Genomic DNA, 23,532 nt, shown 5'->3' with positions numbered 1-23,532 from the left:
AGAGTTCTAACTTTTATCATAATAGATCGAATCGCTAAAGTGCAAGACGAAAGGGTTATATCAGACAAAGTTCGAAATTTTTGAGTAAAATTGGTTTTTTTCCGAATTTCTCCAATATCTCTGTGTTCTGATAGCCCACAGAAGAGTTGTAACTCTTATCACGATGTATCGAATTGTTGAAGTGAAAAAGGGAAGACTTATATCAGTCAAATTTCGAAATTTTTGAGTAATATTTTTTTTGCGAATTTTTTTAATATCTCTGTGTTCTCATAGCCCCGAGAAGAGTTCTAACTATTATCATTATAGGTCAAATCGTTAAAGTGAAAAACGAAAGAGTTATATCAATCAAAGTATAAAATTTTTGAGTAATACTTTTTTGCGAATTTCTCAAATATCTCTGTGTTTTTATAGCCCCCAGAAGAGTTCTAACTTTTATCATAATAGATCGAATCGCTAAAGTGCAAGACGAAAGAGTTATATCAGTCACAGTTCGAAATTTTTGAATAAAATTGGTTTTTTTCCGAATTTCTCCAATATCTCTGTGTTCTGATAGCCCACAGAAGAGTTGTAACTTTTATCACGATGTATCGAATTGTTGAAGTGAAAAAGGGAAGACTTATATCAGTCAAATTTCGAAATTGTTGAGTAAAATTTTTTTTGCGAATTTCTTTAATATCTCTGTGTTCTCATAGCCCCGAGAAGAGTTCTAACTTTTATCATTATGGATCAAATCGTAAAAGTGAAAAACCTAAGAGTTATATCAATCAAAGTACTAAATTTTTGAGTAAAACTTTTTTGCGAATTTCTCAAATATCTCTGTGTTTTTATAGCCCCCAGAAGAGTTCTAACTTTTATCATAATAGATCGAATCGCTAAAGTGCAAGACGAAAGAGTTATATCAGTCAAAGTTCGAAATTTTTGAGTAAATTGGTTTTTTTCCGAATTTCTCCAATATCACTGTGTACTGATAGCCCACAGAAGAGTTGTAACTTTTATCACGATGTTTCGAATTGTTGAAGTGAAAAAGGGAAGACTTATATCAGTCTAATTTCGAAATTTTTGAGTAAAATTTTTTTTGCAAATATCTTTAATATCTCTGTGTTCTCATAGCCCCGAGAAGAGTTCTAATTTTATCATTATGGATCAAATCGTTAAAGTGAAAAACGAAAGAGTTATATCAATCAAAGTATGAAATTTTTGAGTAAAACTATTTTGCGAATTTCTCAAATATCTCTGTGTTTTTATAGCCCCCAGAAGAGTTCTAACTTTTATCATAATAGATCGAATCGCTAAAGTGCAAGACTAAAGGGTTAGATCAGTCAAAGTTTGAAATTTTTGAGTAAAATTGGTTTTTTTCCGAATTTCTCCAATATTTCTGTGTTCTGATAGCCCACAGAAGAGTTGTAACTTTTATCACGATGTATCGAATTTTTGAAGTGAAAATGGGAAGACTTATATCAGTCAAATTTCGAAATTTTTGAGTAAAACTTTTTTGCGAATTTCTTTAATATCTCTGTGTTCTCATAGCCCCGAGAAGAGTTCTAACTTTTATCATTATGGATCAAATTGTTAAAGAGAAAAACCAAAGAGTTATATCAATCATAGTACTAAATTTTTGAGTAAAACTTTTTTGCGAATTTCTCAAATATCTCTGTGTTTTTATAGCCCCCAGGAGAGTTCTAACTTTTATCATAATAGATCGAATCGCTAAAGTGCAAGACGAAAGGGTTAGATCAGTCAAAGTTTGAAATTTTTGAGTAAAATTGGTTTTTTTCCGAATTTCTCCAATATTTCTGTTTTCTGATAGCCCACAGAAGAGTTGTAACTTTTATCACGATGTATCGAATTTTTGAAGTGAAAAAGGGAAGACTTATATCAGTCAAATTTCGAAATTTTTGAGTAAAACTATTTTGCGAATTTCTCAAATATCTCTGTGTTTTTATAGCCCCCAGAAGAGTTCTAACTTTTATCATAATCGATCGAATCGCTAAAGTGAAAAACGAAAGAGTTACATCAATCAAAGTACGAAATTTTTGAGTAAAACTTTTTTGCGATTTTCTCAAATATCTCTGTTATTTTATAGCCCCCAGAAGGGTTCTAACTTTTATCATAATAGATCGAATCGCTAAAGTGCAAGACGAAAGAGTTATATCAGTCAAAGTTCGAAATTTTTGAGTAAAATTGGTTTTTTTCCGAATTTCTCCAATATTTCTGTGTTCTGATAGCCCACAGAAGACTTGTAACTTTTATCACAATGTATCGAATTTTTGAAGTGAAAATGGGAAGACTTATATCAGTCAAATTCAGAAATTTTTGAGTAAAATTTTTTTTGTGAATTTCTTTAATATCTCTGTGTTCTCATAGCCCCGAGAAGAGTTCTAACTTTTATCATTATGTATCAAATCGTTAAAGTGAAAAACCAAAGAGTTATATCAATCAAAGTACGAAATTTTTGAGTAAAACTATTTTGCGAATTTCTCAAATATCTCTGTGTTTTTATAGCCCCCAGAAGAGTTCTAACTTTTATCATAATAGATCGAATCGCTAAAGTGCAAGACGAAAGGGTTAGATCAGTCAAAGTTTGAAATTTTAGATTAAAATTGGTTTTTTTACGAATTTCTCCAATATTTCTGTGTTCTGATAGCCCACAGAAGAGTTGTAACTTTTATCACGATGTATCGAATTTTTGAAGTGAAAATGGGAAGACTTATATCAGTCAAATTTTGAAATTTTTGAGTAAAATTTTTTTTGCGAATTTCTTTAATATCTCTGTGTTCTCATAGCCCCGAGAAGAGTTCTAACTTTTATCATTATGGATCAAATTGTTAAAGTGAAAAACCAAAGAGTTATATCAATCAAAGTACTAAATTTTTGAGTAAAACTATTTTGCGAATTTCTCAAATATCTCTGTGTTTTTATAGCCCCCAGAAGAGTTCTAACTTTTATCATAATCGATCGATTCGCTAAAGTGAAGAACGAAAGAGTTACATCAATCAAAGTACGAAATATTTGAGTAAAACTTTTTTGCGATTTTCTCAAATATCTCTGTTATTTTATAGCCCCAGAAGAGTTCTAACTTTTATCATAATAGATCGAATCGCTAAAGTGCAAGACGAAAAAGTTATATCAGTCAAAGTTCGAAATTTTTGAGTAAAATTGATTTTTTTCCGAATTTCTCCAATATTTCTGTGTTCTGATAGCCCACAGAAGAGTTGTAACCTTTATCACGATGTACCGAATTTTTGAAGTGAAAAAGGGAAGACTTATATCAGTCAAATTTCGAAATTTTTGAGTGAAATTTTTTTTGCGAATTTCTTTAATATCTCTGTTCTCATAGCCCCGAGAAGAGTTCTAACTATTATCATTATGGATCAAATCGGTAAAGTGAAAAAAGAAAGAGTTATATCAATCAAAGTACGAAATTTTTGAGTAAAACTGTTTTGCGAATTTCTCAAATATCTCTGTGTTTTTATAGCCCCCAGAAGAGTTCTAACTTTTATCATAATAGATCGAATCGCTAAAGTGCAAGACGAAAGGGTTATATCAGACAAAGTTCGAAATTTTTGAGTAAAATTGGTTTTTTTCCGAATTTCTCCAATATCTCTGTGTTCTGATAGCCCACAGAAGAGTGGTAACTTTTATCACGATGTATCGAATTGTTGAAGTGAAATAGGGAAGACTTTTATCAGTCAAATTTCGAAATTTTTGAGTAAAATTTTTTTTGCGAATTTCTTTAATATCTCTGTGTTCTCATAGCCCCGAGAAGAGTTCTAACTTTTATCATTATGTATCAAGTCGTAAAAGTGAAAAACCTAAGAGTTATATCAATCAAAGAACTAAATATTTGAGTAAATCTTTTTTGCGAATTTCTCAAACATCTCTGTGTTTTTATAGCCCCCAGAAGAGTTCTAACTTTTATCATAATAGATCGAATCGCTAAAGTGCAAGATGAAAGAGTTATATCAGTCAAAGTTCGAAATTTTTGAATAAAATTGGTTTTTTTCAGAATTTCTCCAATATCTCTGTGTTCTGATAGCCCACAGAAGAGTTGTAACTTTTATCACGATGTATCGAATTGTTGAAGTGAAAAAGGGAAGACTTATATCAGTCAAATTTCGAAATTTTTGGGTAAAACTTTTTTGCGAATATCTTTAATATCTCTGTGTTCTCATAGCCCCGAGAAGAGTTCTAACTTTTATCATTATAGATCAAATCGTTAAAGTGAAAAACGAAAGAGTTATATCAATCAAAGTATAAAATTTTTGAGTAAAACTTTTTTGCTAATTTCTCAAATATCTCTGTGTTTTTATATACCCCAGAAGAGTTCTAACTTTATATCATAATAGATCGAATCGCTAAAGTGCAAGACGAAAGAGTTATATCAGTCACAGTTCGAAATTTTTGAATAAAATTGGTTTTTTTCCGAATTTCTCCAATATCTCTGTGTTCTGATAGCCCACAGAAGAGTTGTAACTTTTATCACGATGTATCGAATTGTTGAAGTGAAAAAGGCAAGACTTATATCAGTCAAATTTCGAAATTTTTAAGTAAAATTTTTTTTGCGAATATCTTTAATATCTCTGTGTTCTCATAGCCCCGAGAAGAGTTCTAACTTTTATCATTATGGATCAAATCGTTAAAGTGAAAAACGAAAGAGTTATATCAATCAAAGTATGAAATTTTTGAGTAAAACTTTTTTGCGAATTTCTCAAATATCTCTGTGTTTTTATAGCCCCCAGAAGAGTTCTAACTTTTATCATAATAGATCGAATCGCTAAAGTGCAAGACGAAAGGTTTATATCAGACAAAGTTCGAAATTTTTGAGTAAAATTGGTTTTTTTCCGAATTTCTCCAATATCTCTGTTTTCTGATAGCCCACAGAAGAGTTGTAACTCTTATCACGATGTATCGAATTGTTGAAGTGAAAAAGGGAAGACTTATATCAGTCAAATTTCGAAATTGTTGAGTAAAATTTTTTTTGCGAATTTCTTTAATATCTCTGTGTTCTCATAGCCCCGAGAAGAGTTGTAACTTTTATCATTATGGATCAAATCGTAAAAGTGAAAAACCTAAGAGTTATATCAATCAAAGTACTAAATTTTTGAGTAAAACTTTTTTGCGAATTTCTCAAATATCTCTGTGTTTTTATAGCCCCCAGAAGAGTTCTAACTTTTATCATAATAGATCGAATCGCTAAAGTGCAAGACGAAAGAGTTATATCAGTCAAAGTTCGAAATTTTTGAGTAAAATTGGTTTTTTTCCGAATTTCTCCAATATTTCTGTGTTCTGATAGCCCACAGAAGACTTGTAACTTTTATCACAATGTATCGAATTTTTGAAGTGAAAATGGGAAGACTTATATCAGTCAAATTCAGAAATTTTTGAGTAAAATTTTTTTTGTGAATTTCTTTAATATCTCTGTGTTCTCATAGCCCCGAGAAGAGTTCTAACTTTTATCATTATGTATCAAATCGTTAAAGTGAAAAACCAAAGAGTTATATCAATCAAAGTACGAAATTTTTGAGTAAAACTATTTTGCGAATTTCTCAAATATCTCTGTGTTTTTATAGCCCCCAGAAGAGTTCTAACTTTTATCATAATAGATCGAATCGCTAAAGTGCAAGACGAAAGGGTTAGATCAGTCAAAGTTTGAAATTTTTAGATTAAAATTGGTTTTTTTACGAATTTCTCCAATATTTCTGTGTTCTGATAGCCCACAGAAGAGTTGTAACTTTTATCACGATGTATCGAATTTTTGAAGTGAAAATGGGAAGACTTATATCAGTCAAATTTCGAAATTTTTGAGTAAAATTTTTTTTGCGAATTTCTTTAATATCTCTGTGTTCTCATAGCCCCGAGAAGAGTTCTAACTTTTATCATTATGGATCAAATTGTTAAAGTGAAAAACCAAAGAGTTATATCAATCAAAGTACTAAATTTTTGAGTAAAACTATTTTGCGAATTTCTCAAATATCTCTGTGTTTTTATAGCCCCCAGAAGAGTTCTAACTTTTATCATAATCGATCGATTCGCTAAAGTGAAGAACGAAAGAGTTACATCAATCAAAGTACGAAATATTTGAGTAAAACTTTTTTGCGATTTTCTCAAATATCTCTGTTATTTTATAACCCCAGAAGAGTTCTAACTTTTATCATAATAGATCGAATCGCTAAAGTGCAAGACGAAAAAGTTATATCAGTCAAAGTTCGAAATTTTTGAGTAAAATTGATTTTTTTCCGAATTTCTCCAATATTTCTGTGTTCTGATAGCCCACAGAAGAGTTGTAACCTTTATCACGATGTACCGAATTTTTGAAGTGAAAAAGGGAAGACTTATATCAGTCAAATTTCGAAATTTTTGAGTGAAATTTTTTTTGCGAATTTCTTTAATATCTCTGTGTTCTCATAGCCCCGAGAAGAGTTCTAACTATTATCATTATGGATCAAATCGGTAAAGTGAAAAACCAAAGATTTATATCATTCAAAGTACTAAATTTTTGAATAAACTTTTTTGCGAATTTCTCAAATATCTCTGTGTTTTTATAGTCCCCAGAAGAGTTCTAACTTTTATCATAATAGATCGAATCGCTAAAGTGCAAGATGAAAGAGTTAAATCAGTCAAAGTTCTAAATTATTGAGTAAAATTGGTTTTTTTCCGATTTTCACCAATATTTCTGTGTTCTGATAGCCCACAGAAGAGTTGTAACTTTTATCACGATGTATCGAATTTTTGAAGTGAAAAAGGGAAGACTTATATCAGTCAAATTTTGAAATTTTTGAGTGAAATTTTTTTTGCCAATTTCTTTAATATCTCTGTGTTCTCATAGCCCCGAGAAGAGTTCTAACTTTTATCGTTATGGATCAAATCGCTAAAGTGAAAAAAGAAAGAGTTATATCAATCAAAGTACGAAATTTTTGAGTAAAACTGTTTTGCGAATTTCTCAAATATCTCTGTGTTTTTATAGCCCCCAGAAGAGTTCTAACTTTTATCATAATAGATCGAATCGCTAAAGTGCAAGACGAAAGGGTTATATCAGTCAAAGTTCGAAATTTTTGAGTAAAATTGGTTTTTTTCCGAATTTCTCCAATATCTCTGTGTTCTGATAGCCCACAGAAGAGTTGTAACTTTTATCACGATGTATCGAATTGTTGAAGTGAAATAGGGAAGACTTATATCAGTCAAATTTCGAAATTTTTGAGTAAAATTTTTTTTGCGAATTTCTTTAATATCTCTGTGTTCTCATAGCCCCGAGAAGAGTTCTAACTTTTATCATTATGTATCAAGTCGTAAAAGTGAAAAACCTAAGAGTTATATCAATCAAAGAACTAAATATTTGAGTAAATCTTTTTTGCGAATTTCTCAAACATCTCTGTGTTTTTATAGCCCCCAGAAGAGTTCTAACTTTTATCATAATAGATCGAATCGCTAAAGTGCAAGATGAAAGAGTTATATCAGTCAAAGTTCGAAATTCTTGAATAAAATTGGTTTTTTTCAGAATTTCTCCAATATCTCTGTGTTCTGATAGCCCACAAAAGAGTTGTAACTTTTATCACGATGTATCGAATTGTTGAAGTGAAAAAGGGAAGACTTATATCAGTCAAATTTCGAAATTTTTGAGTAAAATTTTTTTTGCGAATATCTTTAATATCTCTGTGTTCTCATAGCCCCGAGAAGAGTTCTAACTTTTATCATTATAGATCAAATCGTTAAAGTGAAAAACGAAAGAGTTATATCAATCAAAGTATAAAATTTTTGAGTAAAACTTTTTTGCGAATTTCTCAAATATCTCTGTGTTTTTATATACCCCAGAAGAGTTCTAACTTTATATCATAATAGATCGAATCGCTAAAGTGCAAGACGAAAGAGTTATATCAGTCACAGTTCGAAATTTTTGAATAAAATTGGTTTTTTTCCGAATTTCTCCAATATCTCTGTGTTCTGATAGCCCACAGAAGAGTTGTAACTTTTATCACGATGTATCGAATTGTTGAAGTGAAAAAGGGAAGACTTATATCAGTCAAATTTCGAAATATTTGAGTAAAATTTTTTTTGCGAATATCTTTAATATCTCTGTGTTCTCATAGCCCCGAGAAGAGTTCTAACTTTTATCATTATGGATCAAATCGTTAAAGTGAAAAACGAAAGAGTTATATCAATCAAAGTATGAAATTTTTGAGTAAAACTTTTTTGCGAATTTCTCAAATATCTCTGTGTTTTTATAGCCCCCAGAAGAGTTCTAACTTTTATCATAATAGATCGAATCGCTAAAGTGCAAGACGAAAGGTTTATATCAGACAAAGTTCGAAATTTTTGAGTAAAATTGGTTTTTTTCCGAATTTCTCCAATATCTCTGTTTTCTGATAGCCCACAGAAGAGTTGTAACTCTTATCACGATGTATCGAATTGTTGAAGTGAAAAAGGGAAGACTTATATCAGTCAAATTTTGAAATTTTTGAGTGAAATTTTTTTTGCGAATTTCTTTTATATCTCTGTGTTCTCATAGCCCCGAGAAGAGTTCTAACTTTTATCGTTATGGATCAAATCGCTAAAGTGAAAAAAGAAAGAGTTATATCAATCAAAGTACGAAATTTTTGAGTAAAACTGTTTTGCGAATTTCTCAAATATCTCTGTGTTTTTATAGCCCCCAGAAGAGTTCTAACTTTTATCATAATAGATCGAATCGCTAAAGTGCAAGACGAAAGGGTTATATCAGACAAAGTTCGAAATTTTTGAGTAAAATTGGTTTTTTTCCGAATTTCTCCAATATCTCTGTGTTCTGATAGCCCACAGAAGAGTTGTAACTTTTATCACGATGTATCGAATTGTTGAAGTGAAATAGGGAAGACTTTTATCAGTCAAATTTCGAAATTTTTGAGTAAAATTTTTTTTGCGAATTTCTTTAATATCTCTGTGTTCTCATAGCCCCGAGAAGAGTTCTAACTTTTATCATTATGTATCAAGTCGTAAAAGTGAAAAACCTAAGAGTTATATCAATCAAAGAACTAAATATTTGAGTAAATCTTTTTTGCGAATTTCTCAAACATCTCTGTGTTTTTATAGCCCCCAGAAGAGTTCTAACTTTTATCATAATAGATCGAATCGCTAAAGTGCAAGTTGAAAGAGTTATATCAGTCAAAGTTCGAAATTTTTGATTAAAATTGGTTTTTTTCAGAAGTTCTCCAATATCTCTGTGTTCTGATAGCCCACAGAAGAGTTGTAACTTTTATCACGATGTATCGAATTGTTGAAGTGAAAAAGGGAAGACTTATATCAGTCAAATTTCGAAATTTTTGGGTAAAATTTTTTTTGCGAATATCTTTAATATCTCTGTGTTCTCATAGCCCCGAGAAGAGTTCTAACTTTTATCATTATAGATCAAATCGTTAAAGTGAAAAACGAAAGAGTTATATCAATCAAAGTATAAAATTTTTGAGTAAAACTTTTTTGCGAATTTCTCAAATATCTCTGTGTTTTTATAGCCCCCAGAAGAGTTCTAACTTTTATCATAATAGATCGAATCGCTAAAGTGCAAGACGAAAGAGTTATATCAGTCACAGTTCGAAATTTTTGAATAAAATTGGTTTTTTTCCGAATTTCTCCAATATCTCTGTGTTCTGATAGCCCACAGAAGAGTTGTAACTTTTATCACGATGTATCGAATTGTTGAAGTGAAAAAGGCAAGACTTATATCAGTCAAATTTCGAAATTTTTAAGTAAAATTTTTTTTGCGAATATCTTTAATATCTCTGTGTTCTCATAGCCCCGAGAAGAGTTCTAACTTTTATCATTATGGATCAAATCTTTAAAGTGAAAAACGAAAGAGTTATATCAATCAAAGTACGAAATTTTTGAGTAAAACTTTTTTGCGAATTTCTCAAATATCTCTGTGTTTTTATAGCCCCCAGAAGAGTTCTAACTTTTATCATAATAGATCGAATCGCTAAAGTGCAAGACGAAAGGTTTATATCAGTCAAAGTTCGAAATTTTTGAGTAAAATTGGTTTTTTTCCGAATTTCTCCAATATCTCTGTTTTCTGATAGCCCACAGAAGAGTTGTAACTCTTATCACGATGTATCGAATTGTTGAAGTGAAAAAGGGAAGACTTATATCAGTCAAATTTCGAAATTTTTGAGTAAAATTTTTTTTGCGAATTTCTTTAATATCTCTGTGTTCTCATAGCCCCGAGAAGAGTTCTAACTTTTATCATTATGGATCAAATCGTAAAAGTGAAAAACCTAAGAGTTATATCAATCAAAGTACTAAATTTTTGAGTAAAACTTTTTTGCGAATTTCTCAAATATCTCTGTGTTTTTATAGCCCCCAGAAGAGTTCTAACTTTTATCATAATAGATCGAATCGCTAAAGTGCAAGACGAAAGAGTTATATCAGTCAAAGTTCGAAATTTTTGAGTAAAATTGGTTTTTTTCCGAATTTCTCCAATATCTCTGTGTTCTGATAGCCCACAGAAGAGTTGTAACTCTTATCACGATGTATCGAATTGTTGAAGTGAAAAAGGGAAGACTTATATCAGTCTAACTTCGAAATTTTTGAGTAAAATTTTTTTGCGAATATCTTTAATATCTCTGTGTTCTCATAGCCCCGACAAGAGTTCTAACTTTTATCATTATAGGTCAAATCGTTAAAGTGAAAAACGAAAGAGTTATATCAATCAAAGTATGAAATTTTTGAGTAAAACTTTTTTGCGAATTTCTCAAATATCTCTGTGTTTTTATAGCCCCCAGAAGAGTTCTAACTTTTATCATAATAGATCGAATCGCTAAAGTGCAAGACGAAAGGGTTATATCAGACAAAGTTCGAAATTTTTGAGTAAAATTGGTTTTTTTCCGAATTTCTCCAATATCTCTGTTTTCTGATAGCCCACAGAAGAGTTGTAACTCTTATCACGATGTATCGAATTGTTGAAGTGAAAAAGGGAAGACTTATATCAGTCAAATTTTGAAATTTTTGAGTGAAATTTTCTTTGCGAATTTCTTTTATATCTCTGTGTTCTCATAGCCCCGAGAAGAGTTCTAACTTTTATCGTTATGGATCAAATCGCTAAAGTGAAAAAAGAAAGAGTTATATCAATCAAAGTACGAAATTTTTGAGTAAAACTGTTTTGCGAATTTCTCAAATATCTCTGTGTTTTTATAGCCCCCAGAAGAGTTCTAACTTTTATCATAATAGATCGAATCGCTAAAGTGCATGACGAAAGGGTTATATCAGACAAAGTTCGAAATTTTTGAGTAAAATTGGTTTTTTTCCGAATTTCTCCAATATCTCTGTGTTCTGATAGCCCACAGAAGAGTGGTAACTTTTATCACGATGTATCGAATTGTTGAAGTGAAATAGGGAAGACTTTTATCAGTCAAATTTCGAAATTTTTGAGTAAAATTTTTTTTGCGAATTTCTTTAATATCTCTGTGTTCTCATAGCCCCGAGAAGAGTTCTAACTTTTATCATTATGTATCAAGTCGTAAAAGTGAAAAACCTAAGAGTTATATCAATCAAAGAACTAAATATTTGAGTAAATCTTTTTTGCGAATTTCTCAAACATCTCTGTGTTTTTATAGCCCCCAGAAGAGTTCTAACTTTTATCATAATAGATCGAATCGCTAAAGTGCAAGATGAAAGAGTTATATCAGTCAAAGTTCGAAATTCTTGAATAAAATTGGTTTTTTTCAGAATTTCTCCAATATCTCTGTGTTCTGATAGCCCACAAAAGAGTTGTAACTTTTATCACGATGTATCGAATTGTTGAAGTGAAAAAGGGAAGACTTATATCAGTCAAATTTCGAAATTTTTGAGTAAAATTTTTTTTGCGAATATCTTTAATATCTCTGTGTTCTCATAGCCCCGAGAAGAGTTCTAACTTTTATCATTATAGATCAAATCGTTAAAGTGAAAAACGAAAGAGTTATATCAATCAAAGTATAAAATTTTTGAGTAAAACTTTTTTGCGAATTTCTCAAATATCTCTGTGTTTTTATATACCCCAGAAGAGTTCTAACTTTATATCATAATAGATCGAATCGCTAAAGTGCAAGACGAAAGAGTTATATCAGTCACAGTTCGAAATTTTTGAATAAAATTGGTTTTTTTCCGAATTTCTCCAATATCTCTGTGTTCTGATAGCCCACAGAAGAGTTGTAACTTTTATCACGATGTATCGAATTGTTGAAGTGAAAAAGGCAAGACTTATATCAGTCAAATTTCGAAATTTTTAAGTAAAATTTTTTTTGCGAATATCTTTAATATCTCTGTGTTCTCATAGCCCCGAGAAGAGTTCTAACTTTTATCATTATGGATCAAATCGTTAAAGTGAAAAACGAAAGAGTTATATCAATCAAAGTATGAAATTTTTGAGTAAAACTTTTTTGCGAATTTCTCAAATATCTCTGTGTTTTTATAGCCCCCAGAAGAGTTCTAACTTTTATCATAATAGATCGAATCGCTAAAGTGCAAGACGAAAGGTTTATATCAGACAAAGTTCGAAATTTTTGAGTAAAATTGGTTTTTTTCCGAATTTCTCCAATATCTCTGTTTTCTGATAGCCCACAGAAGAGTTGTAACTCTTATCACGATGTATCGAATTGTTGAAGTGAAAAAGGGAAGACTTATATCAGTCAAATTTCGAAATTGTTGAGTAAAATTTTTTTTGCGAATTTCTTTAATATCTCTGTGTTCTCATAGCCCCGAGAAGAGTTCTAAATTTATCATTATGGATCAAATCGTAAAAGTGAAAAACCTAAGAGTTATATCAATCAAAGTACTAAATTTTTGAGTAAAACTTTTTTGCGAATTTCTCAAATATCTCTGTGTTTTTATAGCCCCCAGAAGAGTTCTAACTTTTATCATAATAGATCGAATCGCTAAAGTGCAAGACGAAAGAGTTATATCAGTCAAAATTCGAAATTTTTGAGTAAAATTGGTTTTTTTCTGAATTTCTCCAATATCACTGTGTACTGATAGCCCACAGAAGAGTTGTAACTTTTATCACGATGTTTCGAATTGTTGAAGTGAAAAAGGGAAGACTTATATCAGTCTAATTTCGAAATTTTTGAGTAAAACTTTTTTTGCGAATATCTTTAATATCTCTGTGTTCTCATAGCCCCGAGAAGAGTTCTAACTTTTATCATTATGGATCAAATCGTTAAAGTGAAAAACGAAAGAGTTATATCAATCAAAGTACGAAACTTTTGAGTAAAACTTTTTTGCGAATTTCTCAAATATCTCTGTGTTTTTATAGCCCCCAGAAGAGTTCTAACTTTTATCATAATAGATCGAATCGCTAAAGTGCAAGACGAAAGGGTTATATCAGACAAAGTTCGAAATTTTTGATTAAAATTGGTTTTTTTCCGAATTTCTCCAATATCTCTGTGTTCTGATAGCCCACAGAAGAGTTGTAACTCTTATCACGATGTATCGAATTGTTGAAGTGAAAAAGGGAAAACTTATATCAGTCTAACTTCGAAATTTTTGAGTAAAATTTTTTTTGCGAATTTTTTTAATATCTCTGTGTTCTCATAGCCCCGAGAAGAGTTCTAACTATTATCATTATGGATCAAATCGTAAAAGTGAAAAACCAAAGAGTTATATCAATCAAAGTACTAAAATTTTGAGTAAAACTTTTTTGCGAATTTCTCAAATATCTCTGTGTTTTTATAGCCCCCAGAAGAGTTCTAACTTTTATCATAATAGATCGAATCGCTAAAGTGAAAGTCGAAAAAGTTATATCAAAGTACGAAATTTTTGAGTAAAACTTTTTTGCGAATTTCTCCAACATCTCTGTGTTCTGATAGCCCACAGAAGAGTTGTAACTTTTTCACGATATATCGAATTGTTGAAGTGAAAAGGGGAAGACTTATATCAGTCAAATTTCGAAATTCTAGAGTAAAATTTTTTTTTCGAATTTCTCCAACATCTCTGTGTTCTGATAGCCGCGAAAAGAGTTCTAACTTTTATCATAATAGATCGAATCGCTAAAGTGCAAGACGAAAGAGTTATAACAGTCAAAGTTCGAAATTTTTGAGTAAAATTGGTTTTTTCCGAATTTCTCCAATATCTCTGTGTTCTGATAGCCCACAGAAGAGTTGTAACTTTTATCACGATGTATCGAATTGTTGAAGTGAAAAAGGGAAGACTTATATCAGTCAAATTTCGAAATATTTGATTAAAATTTTTTTTGCGAATTTCTATAATATCTCTGTATTCTCATTGCCCCGAGAAGAGTTCTAACTTTTATCATAATGGATCAAATTGTTAAAGTGAAAAACGAAAGAGTTATATCAATCAAAGTACGAAATTTTTGAGTAAAACTATTTTGCGAATTTCTCAAATATCTCTGTGTTTTTATAGCCCCCAGAAGAGTTCTAACTTTTATCATAATCGATCGAATCGCTAAAATGAAAGACGAAAAAGTTATATCAGTCAAAGTACGAAATTTTTGAGTAAAACTTTTTTGCGAATTTCTCCAACATCTCTGTGTTCTGATAGCCCCGAAAAAAGTTCTAACTTTTATCATGATGAATCGAATCGCTAAAGTGAAAAACGAAAGACTTATATCAGTCAAAGTTCGAAAGTTTTGAGTAAAATTTTTTTTGCGAATTTCTCCAGTATCTCTGTGTTCTGATAGCCCCTAGAAGTGTTCTAACTTTTATCATAATGGATCCATCCATAATGGATCGAATCGCTAAATACAAAAACGAAAGGGTTATATCAGTCAAAGTACGAAATTTTTTAGTAAAACTATTTTTGCGAATTTCTCTAATATCTCAATTGTCTAGTTTACACCGGTTGTTTGATAAGCGTACTAAGTACACCCAAAGACTTTGATTCTGTCCATGGGGAAATTTTCCAAACTGAGAAGTTGCCACTTTCTACATACTCGCAGTTCATGATTAATGAAACGACTAGAGCTTATTGGTCGTTACGTTAATCATGAACTGTAAGTATGTAGAAAGATAGCGACTTTTCAGTTTGGAAAATTTCCCCATGGACAGTATCAAAGTCCTTGAGTGTACAATATTCGTACTAAATTAATTTAATTGGATGGTGTTAACAATGACGTAAAATCTGGTACGATATGAATCAAACAGACGTATCGTATCAAAATAGTACGCATTTTCAGCACACATGTAACGGTGTAAACATTTCCGTATTATGTAATAGGCGATTTTCTCAAGTTTTCTTCAGTTAAGAGGATGCTAAAGTACCACGAATTACCGACATTTACAGTGCATTAAATATCTTTGGATTGGCTTTACAGAATCACAAAAACTTTTTTTAGAATTGAAATACGCGTAAAAAGAAAGGGTGCTCAGGTCAATTTTATAAGAAAATCGAACAAAAATTTAATAAATCATTAAAAATTCACTCGTATAGCCGTCACCTGAGGTTAACTTTACCTTAATACAGAAGTTGTGTAGCTCGTGCGTACAAAATGATAGTAGAGCACTCTTCAGAAAACATGCACGAATAACACTGACCTTGCAAAATTATGATTGAACGCCTAACAAAAAAGATACGTTAATATGCTTTTACCACGCGCATATTTCGCTCAGCGAAGCTGAACTGTCATAAACAGAGCAATATGGAGCCCAACAGTAGTTGATAGGACTTTTCGCAGATGGCGAAATAATCAAAAAACAAAGACAGATCTATGCAATGGACAAAGAGCAATAGCCTGGTCTTGCTCGAAAAATAATCTACAGTGATCTGTAGGACCGACGTCGAGGAAGTTCTTCTGTTTCTTTAGCATCCTCTTAATAGTTAATAATGTCTTCGTCTTGTGAGAATAAATCTGCGATAATTAATATAATGTGTAAAAAGAGACAAAATTGGGAAGAAGAGGAGACGCGTGTTTTTTTAGAATTATGCACGGAAAACAAATATTATCAATAATTGATGGAAAAAGACATAAACATGTTGAAATTTTCCGGCTACTTGTTTCAGAAATGGAACAAAGAGGTTACAATATAACTGCAGAGCAGATAAAGCTAAAATTAAAAAATTAAAAGTTGCATACTTTAAATGCTAAAGAGATAATAATGTTAGTGGAGCTGCAACTAAACGTTGTCCATTCTATGATGAAATGGAAATATTATATGGCTGCAGACCAAATATAGCAGCAAGCTCATGTCATTCAGGAATCGATAATTGCATTCCATAATTGCATTCTTTCCATCATTGCCATCCAATGGGATGGCTTATTTTTTATCTTTTCCATCATTGTCATTATTGCCATCGTTGCCATCATTGTCATCCCATTTTCATCATTGCCATTATTATTACGCCATTGCCGCCACTGCCGACATTGCCACCATTTTTTTATTGCCATCATTGCCATCTTTTTGATAACATTTCCATCATTGCATTCATTCCATTATGCGATTCCATTTCCATATTGCCATTCCATTACCATCATTAACATCGAGAACATTGTCATAATTGCCATCATTTCCACCATTACCGTCATTGCCGTCAGGCTATATATATTGTCATTGTCATCATTTCTATTATTGCCATTCCATTAACATCATTGCATTCATTCCAATATTTCCATCCCATTGCCATCCCATTTCCATCATTTCCACAATTGCCATCGATTAATATCGAGAAGAATTTGATTAAAATCCGTTACTTTACTGATTAACACTTTAATACCTTATATCGTATATTATTATATAATTCTTTATTAATTCTTTTTTGTAAAGTTTTGATTAATCTTTACGTGATATTTCGTAAAAACTGTTGAAAGGTTGTATTAAAATCAGATCAATAATCTTCACGTTTGTAAGTTAGAGAATAAAAATAATACTCAAATATCCATATATTTCATTGATTTTTATTACATTATTATTATTATTATTATTAATTTATTGTGCCATATTAAACGCGCGTATTGTCATTTGTAAATCATGCGTATGCATGCATATGCCATTGTATGCACACAAAATAAAAAAAGAGTGGGCGCTTTCTAGTCTTTCTACGTCCCTGCGCAGAAATCGTCCGAAATCCTCTTTCTGAATTTTACGACCTAAATGCAAGGTCCGTGGATTGGCGTTGGAGGAGAAGGAAGGTCGTTGCATCCACTTCAACGATGTGGAACGAAAATGGCGGCGGCCATACTTTTACTGCACACTCGCTCACTCACACAACTAATAGCTGTAGTACCTACGTACACTAATACTGACTCGCTGTCTCGAAAATGGCGGCTATGCAACGACCTTCCTTCCCCTCCAGCGCCAATCCACGGACCTTGCCTAAACGTAGCACAGAAAACGTGAAGGGTTCGAGAAGGGAGTGAAGAGGAGGGTATCAATAGAGATAACATCGCAGCTCGCTCCATGTCTATCACCGTGATGCTTTCTCTCTCTAACTGAAGGCCTAAACAATTAAAGGACAATCACGTTAAAAGAGAGGTCGCTGGTTGGCCGTGTACCAGTAAGCGTGTTTGGAATAGAGTGAAAAAGCGCGGTCAGGATTGCTGATGCAATCCTCCTTATTCCTTGTGCAAGCATATCCTGTATTCCTATTTAAGTCTTTTTGTTTCCCATATAACTATTGAAAGCAAGATAAGAAATACCTTGGTTACTATGGTCAAATCGTCTCCGCCACGTTACACTGGGGACGGGTACCATTAACGTTGAGAAGAAGACGTTAAAAGAGAAAGAGAGAAAGAGAGAGAGAGAGAGAGTTGCGTCAAGATTTTAAAAAATTAAAAAAGCTAATTTTTTCAAAAGCATAATTTGAAGACATTTAAATAATAAAGAATTATGTAAAAATAAAAAGATGGTATATTTATTCGTGGAAAGACATTTATTTTTTCTTCATCATATGATGCGATGTTAATTACAATTATTTTTTAAGTACTGCGTAAAATAGAATGTTTCTTTATTAAAGAACCAAATTCTCTTTGTTACTATTAAACATCTTTTTTAAGTAAAAATATGAATGTGCAAAATATGGGCATAAACGTATTGATATGTATTAATATCAATGTTAATGTAAATAATTCAGACTATAATAAATAAAAAATTACGCGAAAGTAGACGTAATTAATCATTTATGCACATTCTCGACCCCTGTTCTGGATGCAACATACGCGATACGCGTCAGATTTTATTTGCAGCAAAATTGATGTTAGCAAGGACAACAACCTACATCCATTTCTCGAGAGATGGATGTGGGTTGTTGTCCGTGCTAACATCCACACTGTTTTTAACGGCGGGTTGCAAAATGGATGTGACACGTAGTTCCCATTCTGACCAGAATAGATGTGCGTCACTAGTGTACGGGAGTTTCGAAGCGTTATAGGAAAAAGGCCGCCGTGGCCGCTCTCAGGTTCATCTCTGCCCGAACCTTTGCGCTCTTCCCGAATCCCGTTGCAGTTGTGCAGGTCCGTCTGAACGGGACGTAGAAAAGGCATTCTCGTATTGGATACGGGACAGTGTCACGTGTCCGTGGCAGTCACCTCCAGTTTCCGTCGCACCTTGTGTCACTTTTTGTCGCTCGGAGCAGTCGGTGCGGACACAATTGATGATAGAGGTGATACAAACGTCGCGGCCACTTTTGTTCGAGGAATCCATCTCTCGTCTGACCGTTATCGATCAACGTGAGAGGAAACGTCTGTTGTGTGCCTCCCCGAAGAATTTCCACGACGTTCACGTTCGTACGTGTCATGGAATATCGAGAAACGGGATCTGTTGCTAGGCTGGCCTTGTGACTCATCGCGCGATCGACCCACTTGTCACCCCGTGTTGACAAGTGCGTGTACACGGGCGCCAGGAGTGGAATTACACGCGAGACAACACGAACAGTGACGCCTCATTGTTGCCTTTGACACGAGTGTTTTGCGTCTCTCAACTTCATCGCGGAGGAACACTGACGAACGATTGTTACTCTTGCATCAATTGGTTAGTTCTGTCTAACGTTATTTGTAGGAAAAAAAACTCACGATTCTAATTTTGACGCGCGTTAGATATAAATGTATCAATAGCGAAAATGTCTGTGTCAGTATCATTGAGTATAATTAAATTTGTATAATGTAGCAAATAACGCTGACAGCTCAAAGATGGATGCCGGATTCTCATCATACCACAACGGTGGTCCTGCGCGGGAACAAGATTTTGGCAGGTTGTCTCAGTCGATTGGTACCTCAATATTGAAGATATCACAAAATGGTAGGTTCTTCAATTAATAGGCATCAGTAATTCATTACAACAGTTTGATATTATTACATTGTTTTTGCACAGTTTTTTTTATCATATATAATACCTATACAATGACAGTATAATGACACCAACTTGTCATAACAAGTTACAAGATGCAGGCCTTGGTTTATAAAAATAGGAAGTATTTATTTCAATGGTTTGTTTGCAGTGTCTTCCATGCAGAAAATGGTCAATCAGCTGGGCAGTTCTACTGATTCTCAGGAACTCAGGAATCAGCTGTAAGTTACAAGAATTACCCAACTAAATGGAGATCAGAATTTCACGAAATTATTGTCATTTTGCAGGCATCAGATACAGCACTATACACAGCAGCTGGCAAAGGACACCAGTGTTCATCTTCGAGATTTGGCTATATTAGCAAATAACTCTGGTTCTACAAGCCCAGGAGAACAGAGGCAGCGAAAAATGCAGAGGGAACGCCTTCAAGATGAATTTACCACCGCATTGAATTCTTTTCAAGTAAATATCAATTAAGAGTGAGATCCATTTAACACTATAAATGGTTTAGAGTATTTGATTGATTAATTAAAACAAATTTTACAAATTGACTAATCAAGAAATGCTTCAAAGAATTTGTAGCTTCAAGTGAATCATACTCATAGATTTGTTTTAATATGCGATATATTGCTGATTGTAGGCTGTACAAAGGCTAGCTGCCTCTAAGGAGAAAGAAATGGTCAGGAAGGCTAAGGCCAGTGCAGGTATTCCGCCGTTCGGAGAAAAGAAACAGGACGCAACGCTTATTGAGTTGCAAGACAGCAGAACGTATGGAAGCGATAGTGCAAAGCAGATGCAGGATCAGATGCAGGAACAATTGAATCTACGAATGCTGGAGGAACAGGAAGCTAGTATAAGGCAGTTGGAGGTAAATGCTTTCAAGATTGTCAAAAATTTATATACAAGAATACATTTTGCATGTATAATTATATTATTTATCACTTTTGCAGAGTAATATTAGCGACATCAACCAGATATTCAAAGATCTTGGAGCTTTAGTGTACGACCAAGGAGAAGTGATTGATTCCATAGAAGCGTCGGTCGAGAGAACAGAGGTTTCAGTCACCGAAGGTGCTTCTCAAGTAAGGCAAGCGAGTATGTATCAGACCAAGCTACGCAAAAAGAAGTGTATTCTCATCGTGATCGCGATAGTTGTATTGTCGATTTTGATTGGCATTATAGTTTGGCAAAGCAACTAAAAAGAAAAAAAAATATGCACATATTTATGACAATGTACAGCATGGTGGTATATGTAGCACTAAAAGACTGCTGTCTGTAAACTATTACAGAATCGCCGGTCGATAAAAGTTTTTAGTGAATTTCTGTCCAATTCTAATTATTTTAAAACCACGCAAGAACGTAGCATTGTTATAGAGATGCAAGAAAGTGAAGAAACACATCTTGCGAAATTAATCCATCTAATTGTGATAATCTTAGGTGCGAGCTCTGATTTGCGAAAGCATTTTAATGGCATGTCTAAGATTGCCGCAGTCCATTTGTACGTTTCAATACTCATAAACTATCAGTGTACGATGATCAACTATAATATAATATATATACACGCGTGTATGACAATTAGGTAACTTACTGCTATACGTAACAAAGCTAATTATGTATGCGTGCGTATTTGTATGTTTGTGCGGAATGCTTGTACATGGTAAAATAAGTAATGAAGTATGCTTGTTCTCTGCAATGCAACTTTATGTGCCTGTAAAATATCTTAAGAACTATTCCTAACAGAAAGTTCAAGGCGAATGTCTGAAAGAATAGTAGAGTACTTTAAAAACACGTCAACATTACAAAAATTCATATTAAATTGTATGTATTAATTTAGTTTAGGTACGTTGATTTTTGTTTTAAACAAAATATAATAAACAATATGTATATATAAAAAAGACTGGCAAGAGCAAACTCTGGCTCTGAATTATTTTTACCATACAAATCTTATAGTAAACAATTAATAAAACAATATTAACACTTTTAAAGAGGAGCTTATGTATATATTAAGAATCTAATATCAATAAATATATAAATCATAATTGTATACAAAATATTTATTTATATAAATTTCCAAATTAACAAAACCGCATAAAAATTATATGTAAATTACAAAACCAGTACATTTATATATTAGTATATATTTTCTTGAATACATTTGTCTAAAACTAATTTTCTATGCGTTTATTTCAATTTGTATAATATATCAATCAAAAAATTTTGTAAATTGAATATAAAATATGAACGTTTCAGGAATCAGTGCTTCGAGTTCGACCTCTTCCAATAAATGAGGAAGTTCTAAAATTCACAATATAATATATGAAATGGCAATATACTCATTCATACTGCATATCTGTATTTTCTTTTACTTAAAGTTAATATGTAATAACGTTTTATGAGACAGAGAACAAAACTACATAGGAACAACATGATTAATAGCAAGGATTATGATATATTTATGTGTTACTTGTCGCAATGAGTTTCAAAAATTCTGTTGAAAATCGGCTGTATCTGTTCCAGCATGTCTGAGGCCAACATTCCCCTTTGTTTTATTTTAAAAGCTGACGCATTGCATTCGCGGATTAATCTCGATGCGGCGTAACACGCTACTATCGAAGGCGACAAGGCGCATTCACTGCTTCCCGTCGAGATAGCCCACCACCAGAATACTGCTAGAGCACCAGATAAGAGATCTCCCTGCCCACCACACCGCCTTCCAGAACCAGCCAATCCGCATGATACAGTCTCGGTACCCTTGTGACCGTCCACAATCACATCCTTTGCTCCCTTATACAAAATTATCACGTTCTTCCCAAGAGCTTCCGCTACGTGTTTCACGTCGGATGCTTTGACTATAGGAGCAGGCGGGACGGTTCTGTCCAGCACTGCTTTGAGCAAACGACTGAACTCCATCGCGTTAGGTGTCAGAACAACTCCAGGATAATCCTTCACGATCTCCGGTTTCTGACAGACCAGGAACAAACCGTCCGCATCGATAACTAACGGTTTCCTCGCCTCTCGGCAGATCGTTATCAATTCAACGATCGTTTTGAATATCTTTTCGTCTCTGCCAAGTCCAGGACCGATCAGGATAACATGTAGACGATCGAGCCAAGGTTTTATCTGTTTTATCGCGTCCTGCTGGTCCAGGACTGGATGAACTATTGGCTCCGGACTGAACGACTTGATAGGAACGCTAGCGTCCTTGGTGCAAAATACATGAACGAGATCGGCGCCGGTTCTCAGTGCGCTCATAGCTGCGAAATATGGTGCTCCTGTGTACTCGGTACTGCCGCCAAAAATCCCGATTCTACCATCTTGTCCTTTATGCTTGGTGTTGATTAAACTTGGTACCACTTTCCGTGCTCCTTTCAACATGCGTTCGTCCATAGACGGTGACGAGGACATCGAGGACATCATAGACATTGGTACAAATTTGATATAGCGCCTGCAGATAAAATTACACATAACAAGTGTCATTGTTGAGACACAAAGAAAAATACCTCTTCTGAAAATTAATCGCGAATCTTTCACAAGGAAAGAATTGTTTTGATAAATTTTACAGATCAAGTTATTTATATTTTTTGAGTTTTGCTCATCTTTACCTGCAACAACCGACAAAATTATTTCTTAATGTCTCTTCGCACGATAAAAAATCGTCGAACAAGATGCACTGATGTTGCAAAATAAAAATACACTTATTTTTATATTATTGCAATAGCTTTACGATAGCCGTGTCAGAACGAATTTGTTTTGGTCGACTTTTAACACTGTAATTTACAAATCCTAAAGAGGGAATGACAAATAGTATTGCAAGACACGTGCGTAACTAAGAACAATCTCCGGTTGATGTATTTTTTGTCCTGCTTAACGACCATTTAGCATATCGATTTGCGTTACTAAAAAGTTGACGTGTCAGACTGGTCAGACATGAAGTGCCGCACTGACATAACCTCAAAGCGTAATACGATTTGCATATATAATAAATTACATTATTTTGTAATGTTATAATAACAAGTCTTCAAACTTAAATGCAATGTATTGAATAACGCTGGAAAAATTACAATTGATGGATAAAAAGCATACAATCTCTTAGATCAAATAATTGCAAGATTCTCGTTGCGATTAATAACTCCATTGTTCCATTTTCCAAACCTGACTAACAATAAAAGATTTAAATAATCGCGGTTTTCCTTCTCAAAAAGAGGAAGTCAGTGTTGGAGCAACGATGGTCCGAGCGGTCCGGGAAAACACGAAAAAATCCAACTTCCGTTTTGTGTCCTCCGAAAAAGGTTAGGTTGCC

At 33.1% G+C, this 23,532-nt stretch overlaps 2 protein-coding genes across 2 annotated transcripts; one reads left to right on the top strand and one right to left on the bottom strand.

Moving 5' to 3' along the window:
• Window positions 1-18,508: 18,508 nt before the first annotated feature.
• Window positions 18,509-21,127, top strand: LOC105199407 (syntaxin-7). Its single transcript, XM_011166522.3, has 6 exons — window positions 18,509-18,917; window positions 19,053-19,184; window positions 19,384-19,453; window positions 19,520-19,694; window positions 19,873-20,100; window positions 20,183-21,127. The coding sequence occupies exons 2-6, from the start codon at window positions 19,076-19,078 to the stop codon at window positions 20,429-20,431; spliced, it is 831 nt and encodes a 276-aa protein (XP_011164824.1). The 5' UTR covers window positions 18,509-18,917; window positions 19,053-19,075; the 3' UTR covers window positions 20,432-21,127.
• Window positions 21,128-21,271: 144 nt separating this feature from the next.
• Window positions 21,272-23,478, bottom strand: LOC105199404 (ATP-dependent (S)-NAD(P)H-hydrate dehydratase). Its single transcript, XM_026139264.2, has 2 exons — window positions 22,835-23,478; window positions 21,272-22,677 (listed from the first exon to the last, which is right to left on the bottom strand). Exon 2 carries the CDS (start codon window positions 22,653-22,655, stop codon window positions 21,693-21,695), a length of 963 nt encoding a protein of 320 aa, XP_025995049.1. The 5' UTR covers window positions 22,656-22,677; window positions 22,835-23,478; the 3' UTR covers window positions 21,272-21,692.
• Window positions 23,479-23,532: the final 54 nt, after the last annotated feature.

Source organism: Solenopsis invicta, chromosome 11 (genome assembly GCF_016802725.1).
Source record: "Solenopsis invicta isolate M01_SB chromosome 11, UNIL_Sinv_3.0, whole genome shotgun sequence".
Lineage (NCBI taxonomy): Eukaryota > Metazoa > Arthropoda > Insecta > Hymenoptera > Formicidae > Solenopsis > Solenopsis invicta.
Note: the sequence above shows the minus strand (reverse complement) of the source record. Positions and strands in the feature narration are given on the sequence as shown.

Excerpts from the sequence above, each read along its gene's own strand:
- LOC105199407 (XM_011166522.3), top strand. The coding sequence starts at position 19,076 with ATGGATGCCGGATTCTCATCATACCACAACGGTGGTCCTGCGCGGGAA. Across the intron at positions 19,185-19,383 it reads ATTGAAGATATCACAAAATG|TGTCTTCCATGCAGAAAATG; the intron begins GTAGGTTCTTCA and ends GTTTGTTTGCAG. Across the intron at positions 19,695-19,872 it reads CCGCATTGAATTCTTTTCAA|GCTGTACAAAGGCTAGCTGC; the intron begins GTAAATATCAAT and ends TGCTGATTGTAG.
- LOC105199404 (XM_026139264.2), bottom strand. The coding sequence starts at position 22,655 with ATGTCTATGATGTCCTCGATGTCCTCGTCACCGTCTATGGACGAACGC.